Raw genomic sequence first — 14,229 nt, forward strand, 5'->3', positions numbered from 1 at the left:
TAATTTTTTTAGTTTTCAAAGGAATTGTAGGGAGAACTGTTAGGAATACCTGTAGCTTTGGTAGGATGAAGGCCAAAAAGCAGCTTGTCAGACTTTTCAGGATGCGCTCCGAAAAGAAATGTAATAAACTGAGTTGCATCAATGTAGGCATCAAAAGAATCCTGATGCTGCATTAGCAAACATCGGATCTCTCCATTGTTTGCAGAATTACAAACCTCCATGTTTCCAATTTGATTAAAATTCAAAATACCCTTTTTAAAAACAAAAGTCAATGGTTATCATACTGATAGTTACAGTTTGAGTAACATGCAGGTGATTTATACGTTTTCTGTGGCTGAAAATTTTGACTATGATATACAGTCTCTATGGAGGAGGCCAAGACAGTAAATCAAATTTTGTTGCATTTGCTGGATGTGAAACAAACAGCCTCAGGGAAGTTTTTATTGTTCTTAGACTGTCTAGAAGCAGATATTGCTGATACAGACTGCTCTTTAAATCTCATCTGCTCAAAAATCAGTACTTTCACAGTTACAGCTTTTAATGACAATTAGTAATGCAGTGGATTTCAGGAATAGATGTGTCATTTTCTTGGCAAGGTAAAGGTAACCATAGTTACAGGAGACTTTTGGAGTGCCTGAGCCCAGCTTGGCTCCTGGTTTCACTGTGAAAGTTTGAATTCTATAAATATAAGCCTTGTAGATTTCTGCAGTTCCTACTATTATTATTATCAGAACATTTTGCTCCTAATAGACTTCGGTTCCAGTGCCATGAGTCCCAGATGTTTCTCAACACATATATGAGAAGAATTTTGGTCCTGACTTATGACCTGATTAAATCATAGCCAGCATTTGGTCTCTCTGGAGCCGGATGTGTGGGAGATTGAGATGTGAAATATGTACTGTCTGCAGAAACATTTTCATCGTTGAATGTCCTTAATGGCCTTCTTAACAATTTGTACATTCTTCAGCCTTTGAACAATTCCATAATTGGGTTTCTTGTAACCCTCCAGATCTTGTTGTGATCTAATGATTTAAATGCAATTAACCCAACAAATGTTCATCTGGCTGAAGTAATATGACCCCAAAATAAACAGAAATTTAAATCCCGGCACAGAAACATCTTACTTTGCAGAAGGGATGTGTCTTAATTCAACTGAAGTGTTGATTTTGAATTGATTTGAATTTTTACTGACATTTATTAGGGAAGAAAGTTTGCAAGTTAACTTTGAAAATATTCTTATGCATGAGCTGTGGTTCGTAGCTGAAGTAGGTCTGTGTAATATTTTGACTGGAGAGATACTATGATTAAAACACTGATTACATCTTGCCAGAAAAAACTCTTCCCTAACAACAAACTGCACTGGAAACGACACATACTGACAAAAATCCAGCTTGTGACTGACAAATCTCTTTTCCATTGGAAGAGCTTGATTGCATGACTTTTATGATTCTGAAGTAGATGTAGTTTCTGAGTGTCCAGTTAGTCTTCACCATTTTGGGTTGACATCTTCTCATCTTAAAAACCAAATAACTCTAAGTCTATTCAAGACTCTGCACAAAATTTCAGATGCTGGAGTGAGGGAAATGTGGCTAAGCACTATGTTAGAATTAGACCATAAAAAATACTCCTCATTGCTGAGCTGATATGTAGGGGGGAGAAGAAAGAGGTGGTGGTGTAGGAAAGTCTGTAAAATGTGGTGTTTGCAGTTTTTATGTACTAATGTTTATCAGCTTCCTAATGCCACTCAAAATAGAAGAATATTTGAGGTTGGAATGGACCTCTGCAGGGCTTGTCCAGCCAATCCTGCTTAATCAGGGCCACCTGGAGATGGCTGCCCAGGACCATCTTTGAGGAGGGAGATCTGACCTCTCTTCCCTGAACCTCTCTGCACAACTTGTGCCAGTGCTCAATCACCCTCACAGTGCAAAAGTGTTTCCTGATGTTCAGAGGAGACTCCTGTATTTAAGTCTGGGCCCATTGCCTTTGGTCCTGGTATTGGGCACCACTGAAAACAGCCTGGCTCTGTCCTCTTTGCACCGTTCCTTGAGGTATTCATATACATTGACTTGTTTTCCCCTGAGCTTTCTCTTCTCCAGGCTGAAGGGTCCCAGCTCTTTCAGCCTTTCCTCACAGGAGAGATGCTCCAGTCCCTTCATCATCTCAGTGGGCTCACCTTCACTGGGCTCTCTCCAATATGCCCATGTCTATTTCTGTGAAGCCCAGACTTGGACCCAGTACTGCAGGTGAGGCCTCACTGGTGCTGAGGAGAGGAACAGGATCACCTCCCTCAACCTCCTGGCAATGCTTCTCCTAATGCAGGAGGATAGGATGTAATTAAAGAGGACTTCCTCCTCCTTGAATATGAAATCCAGAATTCATACTTTCTGATTTTGTCTTTATTATAGCTTCAGACAAAAATTTTGTGAATTTTTGGAAATACTGACTTGAAAACATCTTGAGGTGTTTAGAAATGTCATGAGCAGTACAGCACATGATCATAAAGCAGTTCGAAAGTTGCTCCCCCGAAAGACACTTAATTTTTATTATGTTCTATGGGAAATGAATTCTATCTCTCTGTTACAAAGCTATTTACTTCAAAAAATGACCCCTTAAAACTGTAAAATGAAAAATATTTTTCTTTCCCTTTTAGAGAAAAATGGAAATTACGAGGTCAAGACTCCTTAAGTCAAGGATAACTGAAATATTTTAAGCTTTTGTTTTCTAGTTAGATAGACAAGTATTGTCAGCTAAGCACAGACACAAGAAGAGCTGCTAATCAAAATGTGGTTTTCTTTCTCACTTCTAGTTTTCAAGAGTATTAAAAAACAGAGCTTGGCCTACCTTCAAACAAGCTAAGTCGAAGATCTCACCACTTCACAGCAGTGATTTCTGTCCAACCAATTGCCATATCAATGTGATGGAAGTGTCTTACCCTAAGACCTCAACTTCCCTGGGTAGTGCCTTTGGTGTACAGCTAGACAGCAGAAAACATTCTTCCCATGAAAAGGAAAATAAAAACACTGATCAAGGTAAGTCAATTGAGCTTGAAAGAGATACTTCCAGTGCTTCTGATATAGAGTCTTAAAAGGTAACAGGTTTAGGTTTATGGCCCAAATATTAAAATTAAAAACAAGCCTTTCTTAAATCATGCTACTTTTGCTTCTTAGGCTTTTTTTAAAGCATGATAAGGGGTAGTCATAATTTCACAATAACTTTTTTCTAAATAGCTTGACTTTGAGATGCAAATAAAATGCAAAATTAAATAAGAACATGAACTTTTAAACAGAAAAATATTTCAATGTCTGTTAGGTATTTTACTAACTTCAAAATATATATTGTAAAAAATATAATGATGTAATCCCTTTGGATTATTCCCAGGTAAACTGAACCCCATGATTTATGTCCAACATACCATTACTACAATGGCTGCCCCTTCAGGACAGTCTCTTGGCCAGCAAGAGGGCCATGGTCTGAGGTACCTCTTAAAAGAAGAAGATTTAGAAACACAAGATGTCTATCAAAAATTGCTGTTCAAATTGCAAGCTGCACTGAAAGAGGTGGAAACATGTGTCTGCCAAATAGATGAGTAAGTAAATGTTACCATCTGGACTTGCCTTTAATTTTTCCATTTAAGATAATGATAAATCTGGGCAATGCTTTTGTGTAGCATAAGAATCAATGCTGGCTTCAGATAGAATTGAAATAAGGTAAAGAATTTAAGTGCAGGTAATGTTGTATTTTGATCTTTTTCCCAGCATGCCTGACATTTTCCCCCACAGTTTGTAGTTTTTTTCCAGTTTGTAGTTTTTCTTTAGAATGTGGCAAAGTTAATTAATTTGAAGTGAGGAAAATATGAGGCACACAATGTCACCTACAATTTCACTAAGAATGGAAACAAAGGGCAGAGGTATAAAAATGGCTTTTGTTGAACTCTTCAGGTATTGCTGAATAGTCCCACAGATGAATTTTTGGGTAAGGCATTATTCACCTGTTGGGAGAGCATTAGTTTGTTAGACATTTTTCAAAACTGAATTGACCTTAAGGAAGAGCTATGGATTTAGGGGGAGCCACCCTTGAGTGATTAGAACATTTGTCTTGAATGTGGGAGACTCAAGAGTCTCATCAGAGTCCTAATTCAGGACAAAGATTTTACCTTGCTTTTTCATTTGCAAAGTGAGTGGGTTGACTACTGGCATCTTTGCTGTCTTGGGATAAGGATGAAGAAGGGTAAGGAGTATTTCAGTTTTGAAAGATCCCATATGTAATACAAATGTCAGAAATTAATTTTGGAAATAAAAATGGTAAAATTTTTTGAGTTAAAAATACAATCTGTCATGATCTCCAGTTTGGAGAAGTGGTGTATCATTGTTTCTCCTGTTATCTTGAAAACTGTAGTGTGATTTGTCCTTTCATGGGTACTTAAGAATGGAATTTCTTTTTTTTACTGTTCTCATAGTAATTGTAGTAGTTATGTAGTAATAAGTAATTGTAATGTATCACATACTGCAATGGCAATGAAAGCAAGAGTTGACTCAGTATTTTTAAGAAGCTGTTGTTTTCTGTGCCTTTACACAGTTCTGCTAATTATCATGCTGAAGTCAATTAATTAAATTCATTATCATTTCAGTGCTTGGGTGCACTTAGAAGCAACTGTCTGTAAGACCTGTGTTGTCACTCTTCCTCATGGAAGTCAGAAAATTATATATGGAATTTTAGTCAGTATTTCAGGAAGTTCCATTTGCCAGTATGCCACACCTTTCCTTTCCACTCCCTTGAGCCTGTGATACAAAAGCACAGGAAATTCTGAGCCTTTCTTTTGTATAAATGTATATATAAATACACACACCCAGATAAACTGTGTGTACAGCAATATATATATATTTATACATATATTCATTTTAAGAGTCATGCAGTTGTGACAGTAAACACAAGGGTTCACTTGTTTCATTCCTAAATTTTCTTTAGTCTGACCTTGTAGCAGGTCTTGTATAAGGTACACAGATGTATTTAGCAAATTTTACCTTTGGCTGTTTGTAAGACTGAGACTTTTCATGCTTTATTCTTCATGGACATTGAGTGGACTGCCAGTGAGTAATTACTGTAGAGGAAAGCAGTTCTAGAGAGGAAACGGGGATAGCCAAGAGACCTACTTAAAAATGCTGAACTGGGACGAGTGAGCAGTTCAGAAGTATGTGGTATATTAGAACATAGTTACAGGTACTAATTAACTCTTGAGATTTAGGACTCAAGAAACAAAAGATAGAGTGACAATAGATAATCCAACAGCTGTGCTTTAATTTGAAATTTCTGTACTCCCTTAAGATGGGAGGAAATGTTTGAACATGCTTCTGAATTTTTTATAAAGACAGTAGAACTTCTTCTGTTGTGGCATAGTTACAGTAAAATTGATGTCTTTTTACTGAATGCTTATTATCATAAGCAATCCTCATTATTTTAGTATTCTCAGGACAGATAATATGAACACAGTATCACAGTTTTTGATTTATGTTGATATTGTATGACAGAAAAATTGGACTACTGAATGACTGGTATCCTTTATAACTACTGTTGAAAAACTTGCTCAGTCATGTTATTAGAGGTCTCTGCTATCTGTTGAAGTCAGTATTGGTCTCTCAGCTTACATTATCTTGGGGCAGTGTTATCTGCTCAACCTCTGCTCTCTGTTAGTGAATTGAAAATAAGTGTTTCATCTGAAGAGCAGGTCTGTGAGATCCTACGGATTGTGGCAAGGGAACATTTAGGAGAAGGTTTTGTTCTCCTAGCATTGACTGCATAAGACCTTATGGCATGGTTTGCTGATAAGGATTGGTTGGATAAGTGATATAGTACTGATGGAGAGAAATACAGAACATGTATCCCCTTCCCACAGCCTCTCAAGGCTCCACTGTGTACACATTCAAATAGTTTAACAGTATCCCAGTAGTTCTTTAGTGGTGCTGCAGATACCCTGTGTTGCTGGAAGGTGTTACACAGAAATAAGTCCTTTGTCAAGTTGTTTTCTATATGGTGATTCTGCTGTGTTCTTGGTTCTCATGCACTCAGTGTTCTCCCATGACCCCTGCTGTTTTTTGGAAAGATGTCTGTTGGGAGCATACAAGAGGCTTGAACTTTTTTCAAGCCTCTGTGGAGTGCGGAAAGGGCAGAGCAGCTCAGAGGCTGCAGAAGAATTTTTCTTACTGCTTGTGACTATCATTTTTAATTCTTTGACTAACCATAGCATGTTAGTCAACATGCTAGTCAACCATGTTAGGGTTGTGTTGACTTGGGTTGCACATAAGAGTAATTCCACAGGATTTTTTGAGATTTAAATTTCCCTGTTTCATGGAAATATTCTTCATAGAGACTCTCTGGCTGTTGGTTTGTATTCACTTGTGTTTCTCCTTTGCGAGCTAGACATGTAATTTTGTTTGGGGGTAGGTCCATCTCCAGAGAAGATGTATTGTGCATGTGTTGTGTTTAAGAAGAAAAAAAAAAGTATATTTAAGCATGATTATTGGGGAGGGGATGCATCCCGGTTTTGAGTTGTGTATTTTAAACTCCCTGGTCTGAGTTTGTAAGAGCACGTCAGTGACCTCAGTAACTACCAGCTCCAGAACTTGGTAATCCAAAGTTCCATCTTTCGTTCATGGTAATTCAGCAAAAAAATTTTCCTTAGAAAAAGAGCCTGCCTGCTGAGAGAAATGGAAAAGCCCCCTTAGGAAAAGATCCAGCTACCTTAATCAGTCTTTTACTGAGCTCTTGGCAGCAGTGAGTAAACAGTCACATAAAAGAAGAGGATATAATAGTCTGTCTGTGTCTTGACAAATAATTGCTCAGGGGAAGATATTTTCAGGAGCTGAAATTGCAGTTCATTATGCTTGTTTCTTACTCTTGATTATTTTCTTGCAACAACAAAATCCCCAAGAAGTTACTACAATGAACCTCCCATTTTTATTTTTAAGTGGATGATAGTGGGAACACAAGAACAACCAAAAATGTAGATTAATCCTTGTCCTTATCTCATCTTTCAGCAGCCAGAGCTACACGGTGGTCTTGGAATGGACATTTTGGTTTAAGAGCACTGTTAGAATGATCTGCCATGAATTTGTCTAATCCTTTTTTGAACCCCTTACATACTTTTTATTCAGAAAATAAGTTTTACAGGTATGAAGAACTGATTTCCTAAGGCTTCCACTTCCATAACACATTTCTTTTAGGACAAGTTCAAAACCACATATGCTGTAGCTCGAGATCAACACCGAACACTGATGTAAAATATGGGCCCCATCTCTCTTCCTGTGTTCATGGAATCATGCTTACCAGTGACTTAAATGATTGGAAAGAACACTGTTATGATTTCCTACTGATAAGAAGTGCTAAGGCATCATGTAGTCCAAAAGATGTCAGTCTAGTGGATGGGTGGGTTTAAATTCCAGTGAAATTATACCTTTATTATAATTTTTCTATATTCTAGTTGCAGTTCAGATCAGTATCTTTAACTATGCATGGGATAAATCTGTCTATTCCCTTCAGTAGTAAGAATTTTGTGTAACAAGAAGATCTGATGTGTTTGAATCCTACCATGTACTTGGTAGAAAGCTTGCCAGTTGATCATTCTGATAGCTCCTTCAATAAACCATGCTACTATATCCAAGTAGTTTAAGGGGGAAAAAAGCTTAGTTCAGTCTCAGGATCCTGATTTCAGGTAATGAGCAGGTAGTTTTTGCAAGAAAAATGCTGCTTTTGAAATCCAAATCCTAATTTGAAAATGTGATTTTAATGGAGTGTTTGAGCAATAGGAATTAAAGGACAATTGCCCATTATTTCTGTTCTGATCTTGAAAATAAATTAGAACATCTCAGTATGAATTAATCACCCAAGAATAGGAAATTTTTGCTGCCAGTATTTGTGCACGTTCTAAAAGTAGCAATCTGCACTGTTCTCTCTTCTTGGCTGGATGTCACTTTTGTGCTCATCACAGACGTTTGTATATTAATCATCAGTTTTACTAGTGACAGTGGCGTAGACACTTTGAATGTCAGGAAGTACACAGAGATGTTAATAAAGATCTTTAAAATGCCCTAGTAGAATACTCTGTGATGCACACTGGCATGTCTTGTACAGCAGTAATTGGGAAAATACATGCTTTTCACAGACATACAGTTTCTTTGGTTTGTTTTCTTGATTTGTTCTGAGAAGTACAGGATTCATGTGTAAAAATAGTTACGTTAATATGCAGTTTGACCCCAAGTGTCCAAGAATATGCTGTACTTCTTCTCCAGCAGGAATCATTGCTTTCATACGTGATTGAGTATTTGGTAAGATTAATGGGTTTCACTGTTAGACTATTTAACAACAGAATGCGTCACTTCCTTTCCTTGTTTCAAATAGATATTGACTGAATTAAGATATTCCCTTCACATATTATATAATAATAGCCAGAGGATAGTGATGAGAAATGTTATCCTGTTGCTAGCTCACTTTTGAAAAACATGAATTTGCCTTTTATTTTTGTTTCACAGCCTTCTTTCTTCAATAACATATTCTCCCAAATCAGAACGTAAAACGCCTGAGCCTTTAATACCAGCAGACAGTGATAATGAAAAGGGTGAAAGAAATGGGAAGAAAGTCTGTTTCAGTGTAACAGGTGATGAACAAGAAGATTCTGGCCATGATACCATCAGTAACAGGGATTCTTACAGGTAACTTTATTAATAATATTTTTATTTTCAACTGAATCAAATATGGAAGTTTGGAGACTATCAAGTGGTTATGAAGACTGTTAGTATATGATGATTCTGATACTACTAATGGAGGAATAACTAGCCTCAAGATGTGTAAAATAAAGTCTTATGAGTACAGATTAGTTATTAGATCTTGATTGCCCAAACCTGCGTAAGATATCACAACCAGAGATGTAAAATTTTACTTTAGATTACCTGTCTTATAAAAACCAGAAATAACTTCTCATATTATGTCTCCAACAACAAACCAAACATCTACCATGGAAAGCAAGATGATAAGCCCCCATTCTTCCTGATCTATAGAAAAATATACTGTTTATCAACATATATTCCTCACCTGCTTTCACTCTAAATACTGTAGCATCAACTCACCTCTAGAATTTGTAAATGCATCATGTTTACTGTGAATGAGAACACAAAGAATTTTGAAAAGGAATGAGTAATTATAGCAAGCATAGTTCTTATATAGATTATACTGCCTTACTGAGAGAGAACTGGTTAACTATATGGTATAAAAACTAAATTTAAATTTTAGCTGCAAGTAAAATGAGGGTTCATTATTTGTTCAGTATCATAGTTCATTATTATGCTCAGGAATTAGAATCTCAGTAGGTTCATCATTTTTCTACAGAACCCTGTGTTGATGAGATCTCTCTCCTAAGCTGTATTTGATTACTGCAGCCTGGTAGATATGAACTCTTCATCAGAGTAGAAAAAGAACCATACAGATATAAATGCAGAGATAATTTGCACAAATTAAGTTCATCTTGTTCTTACCATGGTGGACACACAAGCAAAGTTCTTGTTCCAGCAGAAGTGCATTTAGAGTTTCCTGCATGCTCATGATGTGTCAAACTGACTGTTCAGGAGCTGCTCCTGTGATGTGTGCTTGCCCGTCAGGAGGTTTCCCAGTTGGCAAGGGATTTGTATATGGAGAAAGAAGGTGTGACCCAGGACATGAGCGTGTCTTTGTTCAAAACATTTTCTTTATTCTGATTCCAGTCATTTATAGTCCATTCTGGCTGTGTAGGAATAATAAAACCTATGGTTCCATATGCAGAATAATCATATAACTTTTGCATTAAGGACAAGTGTTGGAGTGAGATTAGAATGTTTTGTTTCTTTGCTTAAATAATTATATTAGTCAATACTTAAAATCTCCAGCTCTCATAATGCTGCAGTGGCTATTACTGGAACTGTTTGGCTAATTTCAGCTATAATAATGCTCTCATTTTGTGTAGGTTCTTCTTCTAAACTTTACAATACAACACAATAATGCAGAATGATACAGCAAATACATCTAATCTGTTTCTCATTTTCCTGTGTTTTATTTTCTCATGCTTTGCACAACCCAGTTTTAATTAACCTTCATCTCCCCTTTGGAGACTTTAATAAGTGAATAGAGTTAGTTAGAAAACATTTCTTAATATCCAGCCAGAAATTTTTAATACTCCTTGGGACTGTTCACCCGCTATTAGGAACATGATGTTACTGATGTCTTTTCATCTACTTAATGGTTATGATAGTAATTATATCATATTGCTTCATTTAAAAGTTTAACTCATTCACTTACCTCGTTGACTGCAGGTCCAAAATATGTACCTTAGGTGGGAAAATCACTCTGCCTAAATTAGTGAAAAGTCACTTCTGTATCTACACAAATAAAGAAAACAAATAAGGAGCACATGTATAACTGCAGTGTTATTTTAAGAATGGATATGTTAATCTTGGTGAATGGGTGCACCCAAATCATAAAACAAGACCCATATCGTTATATGTAAGCATCCCTTAGGTACACTTTTACATTATCTTACATTCGCTTGGGTTTTTAAGACTCCCTCTGCTGGATAATTTCTTAAGCATTTCCTGCATTGAAACAAAATGATTTTCATATGGCTAAATTAACTCTGAAGACTTTGAATTTGAGTAGGTCTTCATAGGATTTTTAGTACAAAAATCTGTTTTGCTCTGGTTTTGTTGCAGGAGGCGGTATATATCTCCATGTATTTTCTGTACAGAACAAATTGCTTTTGAGAGGAAAGAGCAGAAAAAAATTACAAATTTAAATCCCAAAATCTCCTTACTAGACCAATGTGGGTGAAATTTCGTATGCATAGAAGTTTTGACTGAAGCTACAGATGTAAATGTCTATACATATCTAAAAAAATGAACAGCTGTAAGAGATAGGATCATGAACTATTTTGGCTGACGAGGAAAATTGTTTGTAATTTGAGTTTTGGTACTACTCAAATGAATCAAATCTCTTGTAAACCCATTGTAAGACTCTGTTGTGCACGTTGTAAAGACTCAATGTTTGTATTAGCTATGGACCAGGAGAAAATGGGAAGTAACTAAAACATTTGAGGCCACAGATTCAAAACTGCCACTCATGTAAGAAAAGTTGGTTGTTTTGCATTGAAAGTCTGTATTACTGTTCTGCAAATATTTTTTCACAGGTAAGGTGAAAGGAGATAATTGAAGCATCTATTTTGGGAATCCAGTCTTCTGAGTCCTACCAGGATTGCAAATTAAATGAAAGCCTAAGCACAGGGATCTTTATTGTGTATAAAGAATTACAGAGACCATCTCATCATTAAATTTAGGATGGGAAAAGGGAAAGAATTTCCATAACTTTTTTTTACAGACCCTGTTTTAAAGGACTTAGCTTTATTTCTTTTTTTATTTTGTGTTTTATTTTCAAGCGACTGCAACAGCAATAGGAACTCCATTGCCTCTTTCACCAGCATTTGTAGCAGTCAGTGCAGTTCTTATTTTCACAGTGATGAAATGGATTCAGGTATGTTTAGAAAAGTCATCTATGAATCTGTCATCTATTCCTTTTATTCAATTTTATTCTTTTCATTTGCCTGGCAGTTTTATTGTTTTTACTTTAAAAATTGCATCCTCCATAGTAATAGAAGTACATAATTTTGCTTCTGCCTAGCTAGTGCTGCACTTAAGAATCCTTCTGTAAAAGAGAGCCAACATTCCATTATCTCTGTGAATAGACTGTATTAGAGCTCCTGGAGTCACTGCTTTCCATGTCTTTCATGTCTTGACAGTGCATTGTGTTGCACAGGGTAAGGAGCATTTTAGGTGAGTGTGAAATGCTCTCCTAGCCTGTGTCAGCAGCTAGACAGCAGGATATGGCTGTGTATGTTTGTAGGAAGGAATGTGAGACCACATAGAAGCACATTCTTGTTTGTGCCATGACAAATTGGATTTAAGTAAATGCAGCTGCTAATAGGAATGGGATGGAATTTAACTGCATGGAGAAGGAGGTCATATACTCAGGGACTTGTAATAAAAAATATTTGCTCTAAGCTGGGAGTTTATCATTTGGGGATGATTTAGGAAAAGAAAAATCTGAGCATATTAGTTGAATATGACCCACCAGTGAGGATTGACCATAGAGAAGGCAAACTTTTATTGCTTGTTGTACCAGGAGAGATATTTTCTGTTGGAACACGAAAGTATTAAGACATTATGCAAGGTATCTGAGATACCTTGTGAATAATGCAGAGTAATGTGAATAAGACAGAATTCATTTCCAGAAATGATACATTCTTACAGAGCTAAGCAGAGTAAACAATGAAGGACATAGTGAATTGTTAATAAAAGAGGAGACCCAGGGTCTGTATCTTCAGATAAAAATGAGCTGATATACTCTTGTGCAGCGTCAAGCTGAAGTACTAGCTGAGGTGCTAAAGAGCATGTCTTTGCTAGCCAAGCACAGATACAGTGCTTTAGATGACAAATATTGCTGCTCAGTGAAACTCACACTCTCTGGTGACTTAATTTTCACCTGGTTTCAAAGTTAACCTGGCTAGCTCCAGTTCAGGGCTCTTGGGCACTGTGCTCTGTGGCAGTTAAAATCCTGGGAAGAGGTATAATGGTTGTAAGGACATCTAAAGGAGCTAAAAAAAATGGAGGAAAGAAAAGTGCTGTTAAAGTGTTTCACTGACATAAGAAAAATGAGTCTAGATTAACCTTTAATAAATTTGGATTATAAATTATCAAGTGGCTACTGCTTGTCTGTCACTTCAGCCTCAAGGAGGAGTACCATTTCTAAGCTCAGTATTTCAATATTCTTGAAAGTTCTTGGTGTTGTCTGAGAGAGCAAGTGTCTGGGCAGTGACCTAAGAGAGTCCTCCTCCTTTGCACTTTTCCTAGGAAATGATGTCGTATGTGCTACTGAAAGCTTCTTATCAAATACAGGATTTGGATGCTGTATTTTTGCTGAATTACTAAAATCTCAGAACTGTGTAGTTAGTAAGAACGTTAAGACTGTGATTTATCTGTATGGTCCTTATAAAAACTTTACAGTGAATGCATTTTGGTGACTTTGTGGTCTGCTGCATTGGGTTTACACTACTTAACCATTTAGTCTGGAGTATAGTATGTTCTCCAGAAAAGAAGAATCGTGTGTTCTGGTCACGGAGTGGTTGAGGTTTGAAGTCCCCTCCTCAAGCAGGCTCACCTAAAGTAGGTCTTCCAGAACCATGACCAGTTGGGTTTTGAATATGGTCCTTTCTTTAAGAGCTATTTCTGTATTTTCAAGTGAGTAATAAATGCAAAATATGTAGGGAGAGCAGTTACTATAGTCCTGACAATGTAAGCATCAGTCTGTGTGCAAAGCAGATTAACTAAGATGCAAAGGTTTTGGAAAACATGCTGAAGCTTCTAAACAGTTTGTAATTTTAAAATATTTTTCAGGTGATGAGCTTCCCATAAGTGTTCGAATCTCCCATGATAAACAGGACAAGCTCCATAGCTGCTTGGAGCATCTTTTTGGTCAAGTATGAGATTATTTTTCTTGGCTTTGATACCGATGTCTGTGTTTGACCTAAGATGTCTTTATAAAATACTTCTTTTTAATTTTGCTTCCCACTGTTTACTGGGATGGCATGTATTTACTCATTTTCCCTCAGTTTTCTGTAAATAATCCAAAACTGCAAATTAAACAGGTCCTTAAGTTTAGTCCAAAGTTCTCTAGTTTGTTACTTTAACTAGAGCCATTAGGTAAGAAAGAATCCAAAGTCCCTTGTCAGTAGCCCACATTTCTTACCGAAAGAATTTCTAATTGTTGTTGTAAAAAACATCTTTCTCACAGAACCTTGATCCCAACAGGTCGATTCAATCGTCAGTCTTTTGAAAGGACCAGCTGTGATGAGGGCCTTTGAGCAGACGAAATACTTCACACCGGGACGAGGCCTCCAAGGTAGCATTTAATTCTAGCTATGAGGATGGAAAGGCAGCCTCAAGGGTACATGGAAATGGCTGTCCACTCCTTGAGCTGGTGTTAAAGAACTGATTTTGCTTAATCTGGGTATATTCTGCAATAACTGATTGTTGAAGTTCATGTTAAATAGATCTTAATTCTTAGTTGAAAACTGGCTTCTTGCATTTTATTGCATAATGTAGGAAAAAATTTCGAAGTCAACTAAATTGAAAACTCTGAACTGACTATTGTATTGCTGAGGTT

The 14,229-nt window shown here is 36.7% G+C and overlaps 1 protein-coding gene across 1 annotated transcript in view; it reads left to right on the forward strand.

Annotated features, from left to right (window-relative positions):
* Positions 1–14,229, forward strand: part of PREX2 (phosphatidylinositol-3,4,5-trisphosphate dependent Rac exchange factor 2) — a 175,277-nt gene that overhangs the window by 100,718 nt on the left and 60,330 nt on the right. The window contains exons 27-32 of the mRNA XM_069004907.1: positions 2,807–3,029; positions 3,379–3,586; positions 8,523–8,702; positions 11,447–11,541; positions 13,461–13,543; positions 13,875–13,965. Of these exons, the coding sequence (XP_068861008.1) occupies positions 2,807–3,029; positions 3,379–3,586; positions 8,523–8,702; positions 11,447–11,541; positions 13,461–13,543; positions 13,875–13,965 (880 nt within the window). The remainder of the gene's footprint in view (positions 1–2,806; positions 3,030–3,378; positions 3,587–8,522; positions 8,703–11,446; positions 11,542–13,460; positions 13,544–13,874; positions 13,966–14,229) is intronic.

This window comes from Aphelocoma coerulescens, chromosome 2 (assembly GCF_041296385.1).
Source record: "Aphelocoma coerulescens isolate FSJ_1873_10779 chromosome 2, UR_Acoe_1.0, whole genome shotgun sequence".
NCBI lineage: Eukaryota > Metazoa > Chordata > Aves > Passeriformes > Corvidae > Aphelocoma > Aphelocoma coerulescens.